We start from the raw sequence: 17,972 nt of genomic DNA, 5'->3' as shown, positions 1-17,972 counted from the left end.
CCCGCCACAACGCCCGGCTATTTTTTGGTTGCAGCCGTCATTGTTGTTTTGGCGGGTCCGGGCTGGGGATTCGAACCGGCCACCTTAGGTGTACGTGGCTGGCAATATGGCTTTTTTAACAATACTATTTCTTCTAACCTTTAACACAAGATATTTCTATTTGTGTCTTCTTCAATTTATTTAATTAACATTTTAGAGCTTTCAGTGTATAGGTAGGTCTTATACCTCCTTGGTTAAATTTATCACTAAACCGTTAAATTTTTTGTAGAGATTGTATATGAGATTGGTTTTTTGCTTTCTTTTTTGGATCGTTCATTGTTAGCATATAGAAACACTACTGATTTTTATTTGTTGATTTTGTATTCCATAACTATACTATATTCATTTATTAATTCTAACAGACTTTAGTTGACTCTTTAGGGTTTTCTATATATGATATCATATTATTAGCAAGCAAAGATAATTTAACTTCTTTTCCTGTTATCTTTTATGTCTTTTTCTTACCTAATTCTTCTGGCAAAGGCGTCCAGTACTATTTTTGTTTATTTATTTTAAATTCAGAATATAACAGGGGTTCAAATGTTTTGATTCAAAACCACAGTGAGGTATCACCTAGCTCCAGTGAGAATGGCTTTAATAAAAAATCTCAAAACAATAGAATTTGTCAGGGATATGAAGAGAAAGGAACACTTACATACTGTTGGTAGGACTCAATACTATTTCGAGTAAAAGTGACAAGGATGAGCATTCTTGTCTTGTTTCAGATCTTAAGGAAAGGGTTTCAATTTTTTACCCTTGATTATTTTGTTATCTTTGGGATTATCATATAGGGTCCGTATTTTGTTGAAGTACATAAAATCTTTTATATTTTAAGTGTAGGTTCAAAATTGTTTAAAATAATCATGCCTCCCTTTAATATAAGCTAAGTGGTAGAGGTCCAAGAAAGTATACTGAAAACACAGATATCAGAGGATGTTCCCTGGGTGAGACATGAAGATCTTCTGAGATTTACAATTAGGAATCATGAAATTGTCTGACACGAGGTCATCAGACAGATAAAGAATCCATAACTAAGGTGACTCTGTGCTGCTATGGATAGTGCATTGGACTTCTAGTGATGCAAGAATCCATAACTGTTGTGGGTAAGAACAAGTCATTCATCACATCATGGAGTAAAAAGAGAAAGCTGGCGAGAATGGGAGTTTTGGAGATATGATCTGCTTTCATGCACACAGATAATTCTGGAGTCACTCCAGCCTTATGCCAACCAGTTACATCAGTTGACATATCTGTCTTCATTTACAATATGAGAATTCTTCCATTCGCAAAAGCCAGAAAGCTAAGAATTATCTTACAACTTACTCCTTCCTATAAGCCCATATCCATCCCGAACACTACTGAATATACTCTTTACCTTTAACATGTCCATTGCTCTATTATCTCCACCAGGTTTGGTCATCTAAGCAACAGACCACTGTTATTCCTCAACTGAACACAAGCAAGGGAGTCACAGCCAGTCTGAAGTCCACTCACATGCTAGTGTATCCATCTTTAAAAATGACAATCTAATCACATCGTTCTGAGGACCATCATCATCCCACCTCACACACACACATGCACAGACCTGTGCACATACAGGCATACACACATTCACACACCTCTAAACCTTTTAATAGCATCCCACTGCTGTTTGGAAATGAAGATGAAAATGCTTAACATAGCTGGACGTGTAGGGTCTTACACAGACTAACCTAGACTTTCCTCTCCTTGGCCATCTTCTCTTCTGAGCACCCCATTCTTCTTACTTACCCTTGAGCATGCCTTGTTTCAACCACATGCTCATGCTATATCCACTGCCTGAAATACTCTAACCCACCCCAACCATTTAACTTAGTTAAATGCCTATAAATATTTAAGTGCAGCTTAAACATTATTTCTTCAAATAACCTTTTCTTAACCCTTCAAAGTAGTCCAGAAACTTCACTTCACATGTTTTTCAGATAGGAGGAACGACTACTTCATGGATATTGTTTCACACTGTTGTTTGAGGATCGTTTTGACCAATATCTGGCTACTCTACTACATGGAAAGCTCCATGGACAATCAACATTTATATCCATTTATATCACCTTGATATCCTCAGCATTTCAGATGACTTTGTTTCATGGCAGATATTCTAGTTATCTGTGGAATGAATAAAGCGAAGACATATTTGAAGATCTGAAGAATGAGTAAATATTTATGGGTCTCTTCTAGAACCTATTTCTCTAAAATAAAGAGCCATCCTTCAAAAGATTGAGAGATCTAGAAGAGCTAAAAGAGAAGCAGAATCAAGAGTGAATAGAGGCAAGAATAGAACACACATACTAGAAGAAAAAGGACATTGTTGCATGCCAATCTCTCCCATGTTACACAAAACACAGAGGAAAGCAGGAGTGGTAACCTTGCCACGTTGCTGGACAGTTCTGGCTTAGCCAAGAATGGAAAGTTGGCAAAGGAAAACTAGAAAATAGGGATTTCTATTCATTTACGACAGAGTTAGGAGTTTTAAACAGAAGAGGAAGAAACCTGCATGTTCTTTTTGATGACTCATGAACTCACATTAAGTATAATGGAATTTGCAACCTGATCTGAAAGCTGAATACACTCAGACCAAATAGAACACAATACACACTCAAGCTCTCACCTCTAGAAAAATAAACAGCAAATAACATGCAGACAGAATCAAAGAAAGATGTTTAAAACATCTCGAAGGGTCCAAAATTATAATTTATGATTTAAATTTTCTTCTTAAACATAAATTTTTCATAGAATGTATATACCTGTATTGTAGAATATATATACCTGTATTGTATAGAATGTATATACCTGTATTGTATAGAATGTATATACCTGTATTGATATGTAATATTGTTACTTAATAAAGTGTTATTTGGTGAGAGAGGAAAGAAAAAGCAGAGTTAGTTAAAAACGTGATTGTCATTAGGACCTCTGCGAGATAATTAAGAATTAGGAATCTGGGACTCCCAGTTTATACGAGGGGTTGTAATAGTTCTCAGAGACTGTAGTAGCCCTGACAACAGTGACAAAAGTCCCAGAGTCTCTGATCTTCCATAAATACTCCTAAGTTGTAAAATGCCATGATTGTGATACATTTCTTTCCCCAGACTTACCTTTTGCTTTGGTTCAATATTTCCTCTAGTCAGAAAACCCCTGGGCTTCATTCCTGACATGGCTCATCTGTCCCAACCGGAAACCTTACGCTGCACTCTAAAATACAGTATGCACAAACTTTCTGTGCTAGAATTACCTTAATTTGAAAGTCTTCATGAAAGTGGCGCCTCTTAGGTCAGCCTTTAATTTGTCTTATTCCTTTTCCTCCCACTTTCCTTCCCTTGAACTCCTTTGCCTACTCTTACCAGCTGAGTGCTTACTAGTTTTTGGTACAATATTCCTTTTTAGCTTAATATACAATGTCCTTTAATCCTGAGTTCTCTGTGGCTTCTAGTGCATGATGCAGTCTTGTGAGCCAGGTCTCCTAATAGTCTAGGCCAGATGGATCCATGACCAGACCCTCCCTTCTGTTGCCCACATTCATATCTTAGTTCCCTATCTTATCTCTGCTCTGCTAATAGCTATTATTTTGGTGTGATAGCATGCTATCTAAACTTTCATGAGCTCATGCACCAGGATTACAGCCTCTCTCTCTCTTCACCTTTGTCTCTGGCCCTCTCTAATCCAGTGATGTTTTTAGTTCACCTTTAGTCTATAGTCAACAAACATAGAAACCTAGGCAGTCATTCTCAAACTCACTGTCATATTAACCATTACCATTTGAAAGTGATTAATAAAAACAGTTTGAGAGGTTTTGGTCATTCCTAGAATGTAACAAATGATGAGAATAATAAAAACCACATTAAGTTAAAAAATAGATATTTAGTTGTTTTACTTGCAGCCGTTCACCTGGTGATCTACTTATTCGTTACTACAGATAATATTTTCTCCTGCCACATGATGGTTGTCTTACACAAAAACAATAATCTACCCTGACCTAGAACTGATACTTTAATTAGATTTAAATGATGTTGCTTTCTGTACAATTTAAATTTTAAAAAGAAGCAATCATTTTAAAATCATTAACCGACATTAATAACTACAGTTGAAAATGCATAGAGAACCAGCTTCAGGCAAAATATTGGCAGTGATATTAATGCCTCTTGCCGATCTCCTGTAGTTATCTACTTACGCGAGCACCCATGTCTATGCAAATGGCTGAGGATTAAAATCAAATAACAAGTTGGGCAACATAATGTAGTAAAAAACAAATATTTCGTTTTGATTAAGACACTTTTTCTCATAAGTTGATAATTTGTTTTAAAGCACTTCAAAAATTATAATGCTACAAGGAAAATAAAACAGGATAAATCCCATGTGCGTGGCTAATATCAGACACATTTAGTCACTTTTGCAGAGGTTTACGCCACACAGCCATTTGCCACCTTTCTTCATGGAACTATGTTATTTCACAGTGCCGTGATTTCCAAACCTATAACTATGATGTCTCAGGGGCTCATCTCACCGAGACCAACTTAGTCTATCCTACACTTATCCAGTCAATTCATAGACTTCAAGTTCCAACTCTAGCCCAGACCTACAGGCATCCAGGCTGATTAGAGCATGATGAAGCATCACATCCAAGGCAATGCCCTTTATCACACGCATATTTCACAGAGGCTGAAGTCAGCAACAAAGAGGAGAAATCAAGAATCTGAAGCACAGAATGTCTCACAGGCAAAATGGAAATCAGCAGCGATCTTCACTCCCCAAGGAGAGGCCAGGGTGGCTGTGGAGCTTCAGGTGTGTTGTATTTTACGTTGGTAAGACTCCCACGTTCCTTCTCATGCTCCTGATTTACTGAGTTCTACTCTCTGGGAAATACAGGAAATACTATGACTCATCGGCTGCACTGGCTTTAAAGAAGTGCCTTTCTATTGTCCCCTCCACACACATTTAATGGGGACCTGAGCCAAGCAGGGCTGTGGTCATTGCTCCCTGGACGATGCCTTGCATATGAGACAGAAGGTCTGTTAACCCAGCTGCTGGAGGAAGACTTTATTTCCCAGGGGAAATTCTAGCACATCTGGAGCACTGTGGTCCTCACCTTAGTTTTGGATTCTCTTTCTGATGATAGACATCTGCTCTCTGGCAAGGTGAAGAGTGATATTCTGTGGTTAATGTCTTATGAAAAAAATGTTGGCATGTTGAATGAGAAACAAAGCTTTTTTACTTTCTTCTTCTTCTTTTTTTTTTAAATAAACATACAGTTTATGCAAGTAAGTCTGAACACAGAATAGATCAAGAGGGAAATATCAAAGTTTGCTTTGGGTGATCATAATTGGAGTAATAATCTTTTAAGATCACTGGACATTTTAAGATTTGTCGCTTTTAAACCTTTTTGCTCTTGCTTAGCTAGATCATCAAGAAAGCATATGCCTTCCTGACGACAAAAGGGCTGTTAAGCCTGTTTGAATGGAACATTCCAGTATTTAGAAATTCTATGCTGATGATACGCATAAATAAATGGAGGGGCTGTGAGGGTAGCAGGACATGACAGCTGATAACAGCGGCATTTCCATCTCTATTTAGGCCCTTGCTCTAGCTGGAAAGCTAGAGCAGTTTCCTCTGGTTATGTTATCATTTTGGAATATTCATCTTAAGGAATAATTACGGAAATAGTTGGGCACTATTGAGCAATCATTCCTACAATGAAGGCAACGAAGGTACTCAAATCACCGAACAATAGGAATCGTACAAGGCCTAGGGAAAGACTATCCTTGTAGCCTCTTGGAATTGTGAGATAAATAAATCCTTATTCATGGACGGTGAAGCAAACTCTGGGTCACCACAGATTCAAATTAGAGTATGAAGCTCATCCCACCCTTAAACCTTTTCATATATGGCAAATATCTTTCTTCTTTCCTCAGGGAAAGTTTGGTTGATTGAGAAGCTATGTCTGGTTTACAAATTAGATGTCAGCTGAAAGAGACTTGCAGAGGTGATTTCTATTTGGATAATTTCTGTCGAGATGGTATGAATACCAGGCTGAAGGGATAATAGTACACTAAAAGGTGTGAGAACCCAGGGCATTGTACTTACTTTTCTAGTTTGGTGAGAGATTCGGATTTATCTTAATTAATGACACAGTTGGAAATACAGAACCAGATAGGGGGTCATTGACAAGGGAACTGAAGCTATGGGCCTTGCAGTAGGTTACCAAGTCTAAGGGAGACTAGGCCCCTTCCAGGTCCCTAATTCCTACCCTCTATATAAGGGAGTCAAAGTGGAAAATCTTAAAGTCTCCTCTCAGTTCTAAGTCTGTTCTTCACTACATCAGATCATCAACTCAAGAAAAAGAAGTAAACAGCTTAGGTGAAAAGTAACTTAGGGAAAAACTTTAAGATTTTTGATTTTCGGACGGCAAAAAAATAAAAAAAATTATTTCAAGACAATCACATTACTAGTGTTGAAAAGTCCAGTGAGGCATGCCATCTCTTGCTCTTCTTACCATGCAGAAGGCAAAGCACCTTACTTCACACCCCAGCCCACTCTCAATCCTTCCTACACTATTTTTCTTTTGGCAGCTGATGGAGGATCTGAGAATTAAAGGTATTGCAGGCCAAAGCAAGCAGTCCAGAGAGTCTACAATATCAGGAACCTAGAGGTTCAACAAAACTTCTGGGAAGGACTGATGTCAAAATTTATAGGTTGCATCAGAAAGACATACTAATCAAACCCATGTCTGAAAATGAACATTTATTCTTAGTCAAGTGTTTGCTCCTACTCACCTCTATTAGAAACAGTGTCACAGGGGACTAATGAAGCTCTACCTGCTTACTGCTACCTGACAACACAGGCCAAGCATGGCCATTTCTGTCCATTACTTCAAGAGAAGAAAGACATATATGCATTTGCCTGTTAAATCTACCTGCTGTTGGTAAAAATTTCAGAAACAAAACAACAAAAAGTTATTCAAGGCCTATTCAATATTTGTCTGAACTTGGGTAAGAAGGACTTGCAGGACAGAAGTAAAAAGCTTTATTATAATTTTGATAGGACCAAAAAAATGGCTGTTCATTCAATGAGGTAAGAATATTCAACACCTAGGAAAAGGAGAAGACCTATTTTAGATGTATTTCATAGAATTTATTATAGTTCAATTACAGTTATAAAGTAATATGCTGTTACAGGAATTTATGGATTTACATAAAGTACATGTAGACAACTTTAAATATGAACGCTCAGACATCAGAGACACTCCCTTAGTCCCAGGAGACAGACACTAAATAGTAGCTTCAGGGTTGCTTATGTTTTCATATATTTAGGGAAATGGGAATTTAGAACTGCAAAATATTTTAGAGATGACTTAGTCCTGCACTCAATTTAACATTGACACTGGAATACCTACTTATTAAGAACTATTCCAGATACCATCTCTATAGTTAAGATAATATACAAATCCAAGTGGAGGGCCTGGTAGCCACTGACCAGATCCAGGACCTGGGAAACCCAAGGACCTCAGTTTTATAAAAAATGGGCTAAAAACTCTTACTTCAGACGGGTTTTGTGACAACAAGGAAGATGAGTCGTAACATTAAATTGATTCTTTGGCATGAAAATAACCAAAAGTGGACCATATTTTGATCTTTATGAGAGCATCAAAGTTAAGGAGCATGCCACTGACTAAATGGAAGAGGAGGCTCCAGGATAAAAGGCCAAGAATTCTACTTTCCCCATTTCAGGCACAAGATGTCAATGTGACCAATCATAGCCTTTTGAACAACTGCTACTTAGATACACATTTGTCAAATGAAGTAAATTATCCTAAGAGATGAGCAGCATTGTTTGATGCAACAGCAATTAGGAATCATATCAGTAAAGAACTAACTTTATGCAAGCTGAGGGCATGTCAAAGTGTTTTTAAAAAGAGCAACATAAGACACAGTCATTTGCTTCTTCAGTTGTTTTTATCAATGCTCTTTAATGGTAGCTTAAGAATAATGTATTATCTTGCTATCTATAATATTAACATTCAATATTAACATATTAAAGCTGGAAGGGTACTTAGAGATTATCTAGTCAAAATCTTATATTTTAAAGAAGGAAACCTATGCTTCAGGACAGAGTAAGTGGCTTGATCGATGTGACACAGATGGTTGATGGAAGGAATACAGAATGCAAATGCCTTTAAATGCTCAGCAGTGCTGAAGGACTTAGGATTTTAGATGAAGCTTTACTTTGCAGGAAATATACAATATGAATTCCCAAGGTCCAGTTGAGGTTCTCTTTATTTCTACAAATTTTTATAAATAAATATGAGGCCTATACAGTAGAGACTAAGACCTTCCCTTTTCATAAATTTCACAATTTTTAGTAACTTCTTTTTTTTTTTGAGACAGAGTCTCACTTTCTTGACCTGTGAGAGTGCTGGTGTCATAGATCACAGCAACCTCAAACTCTTGGGCTCAAGAGATTCTCTTGCCTCAGCCTCTCAAATAGCTGGGACTACAGGCACCTGCCCCAGTACCTGGCTATGTTTTAGAGAAGGAGTGTCACCCTTGCTTAGGCTGCTCTCAAACTCCTGAGCTGCGGCAATCCACTCACCTAGGCCTCTCAGAGTACTAGGATTACAGGTGAGCCACCACGCCCAGCCTAGTCTCTTCGTATATATAGGATATATTCAATGCAGAATATACACAGGCACAGGCAAATCAGGTACAGACAATATTTATCACATAGGAAATATTTGAGAGATGATATTTGAGAAAAAGGAGGAATAAACAGGTGTTTAGAGGGGAACATCTACTATACAAGAAAGTATCTCTAGTATATAGTATTGTAGCCATGGGACTGACATCAATTTCCTTCATAAGGCAAACACTCCTCAGGCTCAGACTGTCCACACAGCCCTGTGCTTGGCACACAGGGAGTTTCTGACAAGTGGAATCCAAGATCACATCACGATAGGGAAGAGAAACTGGAATGGCTTCTCTGACCCCTGCCACTGAGTACAAATCCCCCACCCTGCCAACCTACGAGTGCTCAGACTTTGGAACTTAGGGAGGGAAGAAGCAGGAATGGGAACCAGTGACAGAGACACGGGGGAAAGGAAATAGAGGGGAAGTGAGGCAGCCCAGGAGTATCTGTGCCCACTCTGGCAAAGCACTTTAAAAAATGTATTAATGTTTTTCCTTCCATTCATTTCCTTCATTTAAAATATTAACATTCGCATGTCTATTTTTTTTTTTTTTTGAGACAGACTCTTAACTTTGTTACCCTCCGTAGAGCGCTGTGATGTCACAGCTCACAGCAACCTCAAACTCTTGGGCTCAAGTGATTCTTTTACCTCAGCCTTCTGAGTAGCTGGAACAACAGGTGCCCACCAGAATGCCTAGTTTTTTTTTTTTTTTTTTAAGAGACAAGGTCTCCCTCTGGCTCATGCTGGTCTTGAACCTGTGAGCTCGGGTAATCCACCCACCTTAGCCTCCCAGAATGCTAGGATTACAGGCTGAGCCACCATGCCCAGCCAACATTCACATGTCTTAAAGTAGAGTAATAACTTAAAATATGTTGAAGTAAAGATGATTAAATTAGCTTTGTTTTTCAATTACATAGTATAATTTATATGAGCATATCACTCAAAAGAAAATTTCTAAACTTGGCTGGTGGAAAGAATTGGTCTCAGTCAGAGATTACAACTCATAAGTGAAATGGAAATGGTCCTAAATTTCCTTCAGCCAAGATATGGTTTTTGGATCATGTTTTCCAGGAGGTTTTAGAACTCTTAATATCTTTGGGCAGCACCTGTGGTTCAGGGAGTAAGGCATCAGCCCCATGTACCAAGGGTGGCAGGTTTGAACCCTTCCCTGGCCAAAACTGCAACAACACCAACAACAAAAACAGAAAAAAAAAAAAAAAAAGAAATCTTAATATCTTTGACTACTTCTCTTTCAGCTAAAGGCTGATGAAAACTTGATGTGTCTAAATAATTCTCCAAAAAATATACCTAAGATGCTTAATAGCTGGGTGAGTTCAGATGTGTTCACAGAGCAAAAGCTTACTCCAAAAAGTAACGTGGGCAACACTTCAAATAATTGTCTTTCTTGTGGCAGGAGATAAACATCAAAATGCATCCTTCCTTAACAAATTGATCAATAGATTTGAATTCTCTATAGCCATTTTTATCCACAAAATTAAAAAAATATAGTTTTGTTCTGAAGTTCAGAGACTCTAAAGCAGGTAAAGGGATGTCCCTGCCTGGAGACGGGAAGCATGTACTAGCTCAGTCCCTGTTCCAGGTGTCTACCTGTGAGTCCTTCTCATTGTCACCACATTATGTATCTTGACACACTGTTATCTAATTATATGACTCATAAAAGTCATGATGTGATATAATGGAATTTTTTCCCCACGGGATAATTCTGAGACTTAGTTCTGTCACCACACTTACTGGTCTTTTGAGGTAACCTATTGGGGGTGGAACGGAGGATACAGAGTACTTGGAGGACATCTGCCCCTCCTCTCCTGCTGTTACATAAGAATGGGGCTTCCTAAGTCACAAGTCTATTCTGAATGTTAATTAAACATTTACAAAGTACTTTAAAGTCCTCCTTGAAGGGTAATATAAAGATAAGAAACTATGTTCCTTTAAATAAGCAGAAATTTTTTCCCTCTCAAATTAAAGGCCCCTGAGTTTAATTTAAATCAGTTCCATGACTTGAGACGAAATAAAAAAATTGGACACCTACTATGTATAAAGCCCTGTACCGGATGCGAAAGTAAGAGTCAACTTTCCAGGACTCGCAATCCGTCAGAAATTACAACATTTCTATTATTTAATTCATATCTTTTCCCTCTGGACTTAGAAAAGAAATTAAATGCAAAACACTCACCTTTTTAGCATTAAGTTTTTATGTTGCTCCTTAACATATAACACATAGGTAGAGATGCAGTATTTTCTGTGTACTGACATACTGTTTCACATTTTATTCATAAGGTTTTTCAAAGTATGTTAGTATGAAGTTTCCATTTATTACATACAGAACCAAAAATAGTATCAAAGTCTTTTTGTAACTCCCCAAACAGAGTTAGGGAATAATGATCATATGCTAAAAAATGTAAAATGCAATTTGTGTTGTGCCCCATTTACTACAAAATCACTACGAACAATGCATTTTGTACAGTATATTGCTCCAGGGAAGCTTGATCAGCATCAGGAATGAATAAAGAACACTGCATCTGAAATCAGCTAATTCTGCTTCAGCGCTTTTAAAAACTATGTGTTACGATATTACTTCCTGTCAAGCACATAATGTGGTATTTTCCTCAGTAAAACTAAACAGTCACTGTAATTTCAGCTCCTCTCATTTTCCACTTTTTAAGCACTAAATATTTAAACACTGCAGACCTGGATGTCTCAAGCCAGTCATCTGACCTACATGTCTTATTGCTGAAGGTGTAGTGAGTACCCAGGAGGGGGCCTGTTATGTCACCCTGACGTACTTAGTGGCAGCTGTCCAAGTCCTTACCTGCCCACAGGCCAGGCCCATTCCTCTTTCTCCCATGCCATGTGGACACGACAAATTTAACTCCAGGGCATCTGCTCCAGAAGCCTTTAAAACATAAAAGGAAAATTTAAAAAACAGGCAAAACTCTATTGGTATACCAATATACTTTCACTGGCAATAACGCAAACAAAGGTCACATTAGTGGAATTCTAACTATTCTCTTTTCTGCACCACAGCTGTCTTGTATATAACAACAATAACAACAATGATAATAGACAATATTCATGTAATGTTTATAAGGGGCCACTCACTTCTATATATTCTTTATATTTGTTTATCCCTAATTCTCACAATCCTGGTGTTATGATGATACCAGTTTTTCAGGCAAGGAAACCGCAGTTGGGGGGGTAAATGGTAAGACTGGTTATGAGGTGACACGGTGGAGATTTCAGCTGAGATCTGTGTGACATCATTTATTCTTTTCTAAACAGCTTCTATTTTTAGAGACTTATATCTTGGTTCTGGATAATTCAATACAGGGAGTAAGCATAGCAACAAAAAAGAGGTTGGCTAGCTAGAATGAGAAAGTAAAATTAAAAATAGCTGTAACCAAAAATCAATTTTATCATGTTTTAAAACAGGTCATGCTAAGGAATAAAAAGCATTGATAGTTTTGTCTTACTTTAATTACTAAGTAGGAATCCTTCTTAAATTTTTAATTCTTTAGTGTACAAATAGTTATGGCCCAAATGAACAAAATAACCCACTCTAAGTATTCAGAGAATACTTGAGAATCTTAGAAGGGTTGGGAGACTTCAGGGAGAGACTACAATAATAAACAAATACTTTTAAAATTATAATATAGTAATTGAGGGATGGGTGATAAACTAAATGATTCAGGCTTTATATTCTTTGACTTAACTTCTAGAATTTCTCCAAGGCCACAATGCGTTTTGAAATGGGGCTGACTAGAAACTCGAATCACTTTCATAAATATTCTAACGTGTCTATCACATCACATAAAGGCTTTCTTTGCACTGTTTTCTGAAAACACTAGGACTTTCTTTAGGCTAATATCTTCTTTTTCAAGGTTTCACTTTCCTTCCTATTATTCAAGATTTTAGCCTATTTTTTTCCCGCTTTATGCATTTTAAGTAGGATCTCAAAGTAGCTGAGAACACCAGTTAGCGTCAGCGGTGCGTTGACTTTCTGCCCATATTTATTCATTAGTGTCGCTACGTTTGTGAAAGTCCATTTGATCCCTGAGCCTGTTTTCTAACATGGTCTCATTATGGTGTTTGCTACCTTAATCCAATTTTTAAATGTTTCACGTTATTTGAAAATTACTGTAAATCATGCTACTTTTGTCTGCTGGTTTGGTAGTGAACATGAATAAAGCGTAGCCCGCTGAACTCCGCATTCTGAACCCGGGTCTGCTGGCTGCTAAGGAACAGGAGCTGCTTTAGGCCAGTCAGTTAACTTCCTTTGTTTTCAGCCCCTCAAGTGTACACTGGGGATAATAGAACCTGTCTCGAAGCCACGTCATGTGGTAATTATCAGCTTAATTAAGAGATTATACATTGCAACTATACACAATCCTGTACATTTCTTATTATTTCTCAGTTACTTCAAATGGTTCCTTTAGGCTTCTTTATTTAGCTGCAGTGCAACAATTAGTAGCAAATCAATTCAACAGCACCTTGGAGGAGACAAGCTTTAGGTGGCGTTTGTATACATATTTACCTTACGTACATCGCATTGCAAACTCAGGACGGGCCACCAGAGCAGCTAATAATGACTCACATGAATTAAGCACTTAGACTATGCCAGGCGCTTTATGAGGTCCATTGTACATTTTATCTTGCTTTTTTCTTACAGCAAATCAAAGAAGGGAGATATATTATTATTCCCATTTTACAGCTGATAAAATTGAGGCATAAAAAGTTCCAATGATTTCACCGAACATCCCACAGCATTTAACTGAGATTAGGGTCTTAAACCCAAGTATTTTGAGTCCAGAGCATTTTAATATATTTATTAGAAATTACCTAGTCTGTGACTGGAGTTGTCACAGTGTATTAAGAAAAAACGTGACAGCTTGATATCCATATAACTTCTAAGACTGAAGTAAAAATTACAGTCTTTCAAAAGTCATCTGAGATAGTCCAAATAAAATATCGTAAAAACTTTGTATATATATACACACACAAATACCCTCCTACCAAATGCACCTGAAGAGGCCTTTCCAATAAGCTCTAAGCCTCCAAAATGGAGACAAAGCAGCTCCAGGTAACCCTAAGAGAGTACGGACATGCGGGCGGTCTCTGCTTGAATATTCCTATCACAGGATGCACGCCACCTTAACTGGCAGTTAATTCCATTTCCAAGCAACTAAAACCATTCAAAAAGCCTTAATTGTGGAATTAGCATGAAATGTTCAATTAGCTGAGACTGGGCATGCATTCTGACTCCCGTTAGTCCCAAGCTTTTTAGCCGAGTCACAGCTCGGTGTTTATTCTACCCCACCGAAATGATTATAAACTACAGTAACCTAGTGACGGCAGTGACATAGGAAAGCCACTGTTTCTAATTTCCCACATTATCGATTTATCACCCATCTCTCTATATTAAGTAGAGAGTGTATATGTTAATGGCATGGACTCCCAGAGCCAGATTTCGTGGCTCTGCCGCATCCTCGCTGTGTGAACGTGAATGCATTATTTAATTACCTTTTGCCTCAATTTCCTCACCTCAGAAAGGTGGATAACGATAGTATTAACTCATAGGGTTGTTTTAAGGTGTAAACACATTGTATAAAAGTGACTTGGAACAACGCCTGGAATGTGATAAATACAGTAAAAGTATAAGCAAGTACTCTCCATCTGTGTATCCATCTATCTATGTATCATCTACACCTCCATCCAACCAGAACCTCTGACTCTCCTTTCCTCTGCCTTGATCTGAAAAACACTTAAGATAACTCACCTTGCCCTATGTTATCTATACCTCATAGGAGAAAACTATCCTGAGGAATTCTTGGAATAGTGGCACTGGTATAGCTTCTAAAATTCCCTGGATCAATCTATACAAACTCTCAGAGAGACTAGAGTGGCAAACCCACAAATGCTTGTAGAGTAAGAATCCCACGCTGATACGACAAAATCAGCTCCCAAGTTCTTCTTTTTTCTCCTTCCCTCCCCTGCCTGATCAGTGTGACTTTAAAGTTACTGAGTAAGACTGAGGACACTGAGCATCAGAAGAGCCACCAGGCCCAGTGAAGGGAGGCAGAGCCTGGGCAGGGTGAGCAGAATGTCTGCTAAAGGGGGACTGGTTTGCTGTGTAAGCGCCTAAGAGGAGAGGGGAGGCTTCCGCGGGCAGTGGGGGCTGGCAGTGGACGCTGGTGCTCTAGCAGGGTGGGAACAGCATATGTAGAGGGGCACAATGCTTGAATGCTTCTTAATTCCTTCTGTTAAAGGAATACACGAGGTCAGATGTTGACTTTCTAATTAACAGTGCTATCTACTAGCCTCCGTTATCCAAAACTGGTGATACAGCTTCTCTGGATACTCAATTTCTCTGAAGTCAGACACTGCGCTGGCTTTGGGCCCCACAGGACACAAAGTCAGTTACTGTCACTCATCTCCAGCTGGTGTCCTTCTCCCCAGATTCCATTCTGTCCTGTTTATCAGCCCTCTTCGGGGACTTACATCCAGCTGGTCAGTATGCAGCAGTATGCTTCTGTCTGCTTTTTATCCCAGCCTATTTGCAATTTTCGAACTCTACCACCTATTCAAACGCATGGCATACTGTTGTCCAGATGCAGGTAAAAAAATGAGAACTTGCAGGCAGCGCCTGTGGCTCAAAGGAGCAGGGTGCTGGCCCCATATACCGGAGGTGGTGGGTTCAAACCCAGCCCGGCCAAACACTGCAAAAAAAAAAAAAAAAAAAAGAGAGAGAGAGAGAGAGAACTTGGGTAATAAGTGCTGTATTTTGACTCTGCTAGGAACGGTGTAGCCACCTGGTTTTGGGACCTGTGCATCCACTGGGTCTTCCTTGTCTGATCCTGCTAATGATGGTCAGACCCTTGCTCGTCCCTTATTAGGTACCTGCCTTAAACCTGGGAATCCCACGGTTTCCAGATTCAGCCTCTGGACCTCAGTCATCCTGAGTTCCCTGCTGCTAAACCACCACGCTTCCCATTTACTCTGAAATAATTCCTTTTGTTACATGGCAATATTCAAACTCTGTATATATTTTTTTACTTTATTACACAAATACTGTTGGGGAAAAGCCCTGTGCTTGGAATTGGGGATTGAGCAGTGAACCAGACAGGGCCGTCATTCTTACTTTGTACCAAGCAGAACACAGTAACCATTAGCAACGGCTAACGACACCGTTGTAAATCACCACATTATTAAATGCTACAGATGAGAAGCACAGGCAGAGGGAGATCCAGGTTTGGGGAAGCTGAAAACTTAAATAATTTTTTTTTTTTTTCTGAGACAGAGTCTCAGTTTCTTGCCCCTGGTGGAGTGTCATGGCATCATAGCTCACAGTAACCTCAAACTCTTGGGCTCAAGTGGGCCTCTTGTCTCAGCCTCCCAAGTAGCTGGGACTATTGGCACATGCCAGAATGCCAGCTTTTTAAAAAATTTTTTTTAGAGATGGGGTCTCACTCTTGTTCAGGCTTATGAGTTCAAGCAATCCACCCACCTCAGCCTCCTAGAGTGCTGGGATTACAGGTGTGAGCCACTGCGCCTGGCCGAGCTTAAGTAATTTTGAAAATCCTCTTGAAGAAAAAAATATAATCAAAATTTGTAAAAACAAAATTAGGGACAGGTGCTTTGAAGCAGCCTGTTCAAGTTAATGCCCTGGAGCTTTAACTTCATCAACTTTAGGGTAAACTAGCTTTCGAAGAAGGATCTGAAGTGTAGGTCAGGGAGGTTTAACCTACCTGCCTAGCCAGAGGGCTCAGGGGAAGGAAGAGAGAACAGTTCTCGAGGAAGACAGAATATTCCAGCAAAGCTCTGAGCTAGGAATGTGGTGAGGGAGTGAAAGAAGGCTGTGGGAGCCAGAAGGCAGAGAAGAGACCCACAGTGAGACTGGGCAGGCAGATGGGGCCAACTGCACAGCACTTAAAGGTCAAATTTATGGCTCTGAATTTAGGGGAAATGCAACGGATTTGGATTGAGAGTAAGATTAGTTGAGCTATTGTAGATAAACTTGAATTAGGGTGGTAATGATACATATTGGGGCAATTTCATACTTTCTTAAATCTGATGGCCTTACTTGTCACCTAGATTTTTTCAACCAGCTCTAAGAGGAACCCTAATCTTTGTATCTATCCTCATGTGTCCTGCAATAATTGTCAGCTCCTGTGGACTCCCTCAAGATGAGAGCTGGGCCAGGTCACAGATGCCACTGTCCGTGTCACACTGGAATCTTCAGCATTGCCAGTGCCCAGGACTGATCAAGAGGCCCTGGCCTTGCCCTTCAATCCTGGGCTTAGTTGAAACAGCACAGTACCCGGTGTGGCCCAGAGAAAAACACAAAAGGCAGAGTAAAGCAGAGCCCTGTGGTGTGAAGTCTGGCCAATGAGAGACAGGACAGGGAAGGAGTCAGTAGATACCCCACACCCTTCACCCCCGGAAGCTTCTGTGAGGCAGGTGAGTCCCCCATGCTGTGGGAGGATGGTCCACCTCCTGCCCATAGACTGAGCAGGCAGCTCTATTTCCCTGGGAAGTGTGGCAGGCTCTGTAATGTACCGTGTTGTATTTACTTTCCTTTCTCCCCTATCTCATCTTTCTTAATACACTCAATTTTGTTCTTAGATAGTAAAGCTTCAGGAAAGCTTCCTCGCACTGGCTTTGACTCAGGCTGCGTTTTCTAGGCTAATATACATTGAGAAAGAAATTGATTCAAGATCTATTAAAATGGATTCAAGCTCTATTTAAACTTGGTATTATGAGCCTTCAGTCATGACTCCATTTGCTATGTATCTCATTGCTATATCTTTACACATAGTAGGCACTTCATAAATCTTCTTCTGCATGGAATTGGAATAGGTTATGAATGTTCCAGAAAAGCAGGACAGCTTGTGATCAGATACCTGGACCAAGAAAATTTGGCAAAGACTAACACTGCTACTGATCAGCCACAGAAACTCTTCTGGAGGCTCCTTTTTTTTTTCATGATGCTCAAAAATAACCATATACACTCAAACCAGGTTGAAGAATGCACAGCAAGACACAGGGACAGGTGCCCTGTAAGGTTAGGGTAAAAAGGAAGGTCTGGGGAGGGTGTATGATAAAGAACACAGACTGACACACAGACTGACACACAGACTGACACACAGACACTGATACACAGACTGATACAGACTGACACACAGACTGACACACAGACTGA

At 39.3% G+C, this 17,972-nt stretch overlaps 1 protein-coding gene across 1 annotated transcript in view; it reads right to left on the bottom strand.

Annotated features, from left to right (window-relative positions):
* DPYD (dihydropyrimidine dehydrogenase) overlaps positions 1-17,972 on the bottom strand; it is an 828,315-nt gene that overhangs the window by 275,332 nt on the left and 535,011 nt on the right. Inside the window, exon 16 of the mRNA XM_012801700.2 lies at positions 11,586-11,669. Coding sequence (XP_012657154.1) covers positions 11,586-11,669 — 84 coding nt within the window. The remainder of the gene's footprint in view (positions 1-11,585; positions 11,670-17,972) is intronic.

The sequence above is a fragment of the Otolemur garnettii genome, unplaced genomic scaffold, assembly GCF_000181295.1.
Source record: "Otolemur garnettii isolate 467f Iridium unplaced genomic scaffold, OtoGar3 scaffold00010, whole genome shotgun sequence".
Classification (NCBI taxonomy): domain Eukaryota; kingdom Metazoa; phylum Chordata; class Mammalia; order Primates; family Galagidae; genus Otolemur; species Otolemur garnettii.
The sequence above is the reverse complement of the archived record's forward strand: the minus strand, read 5'-3'. Positions and strand labels throughout refer to the sequence as shown.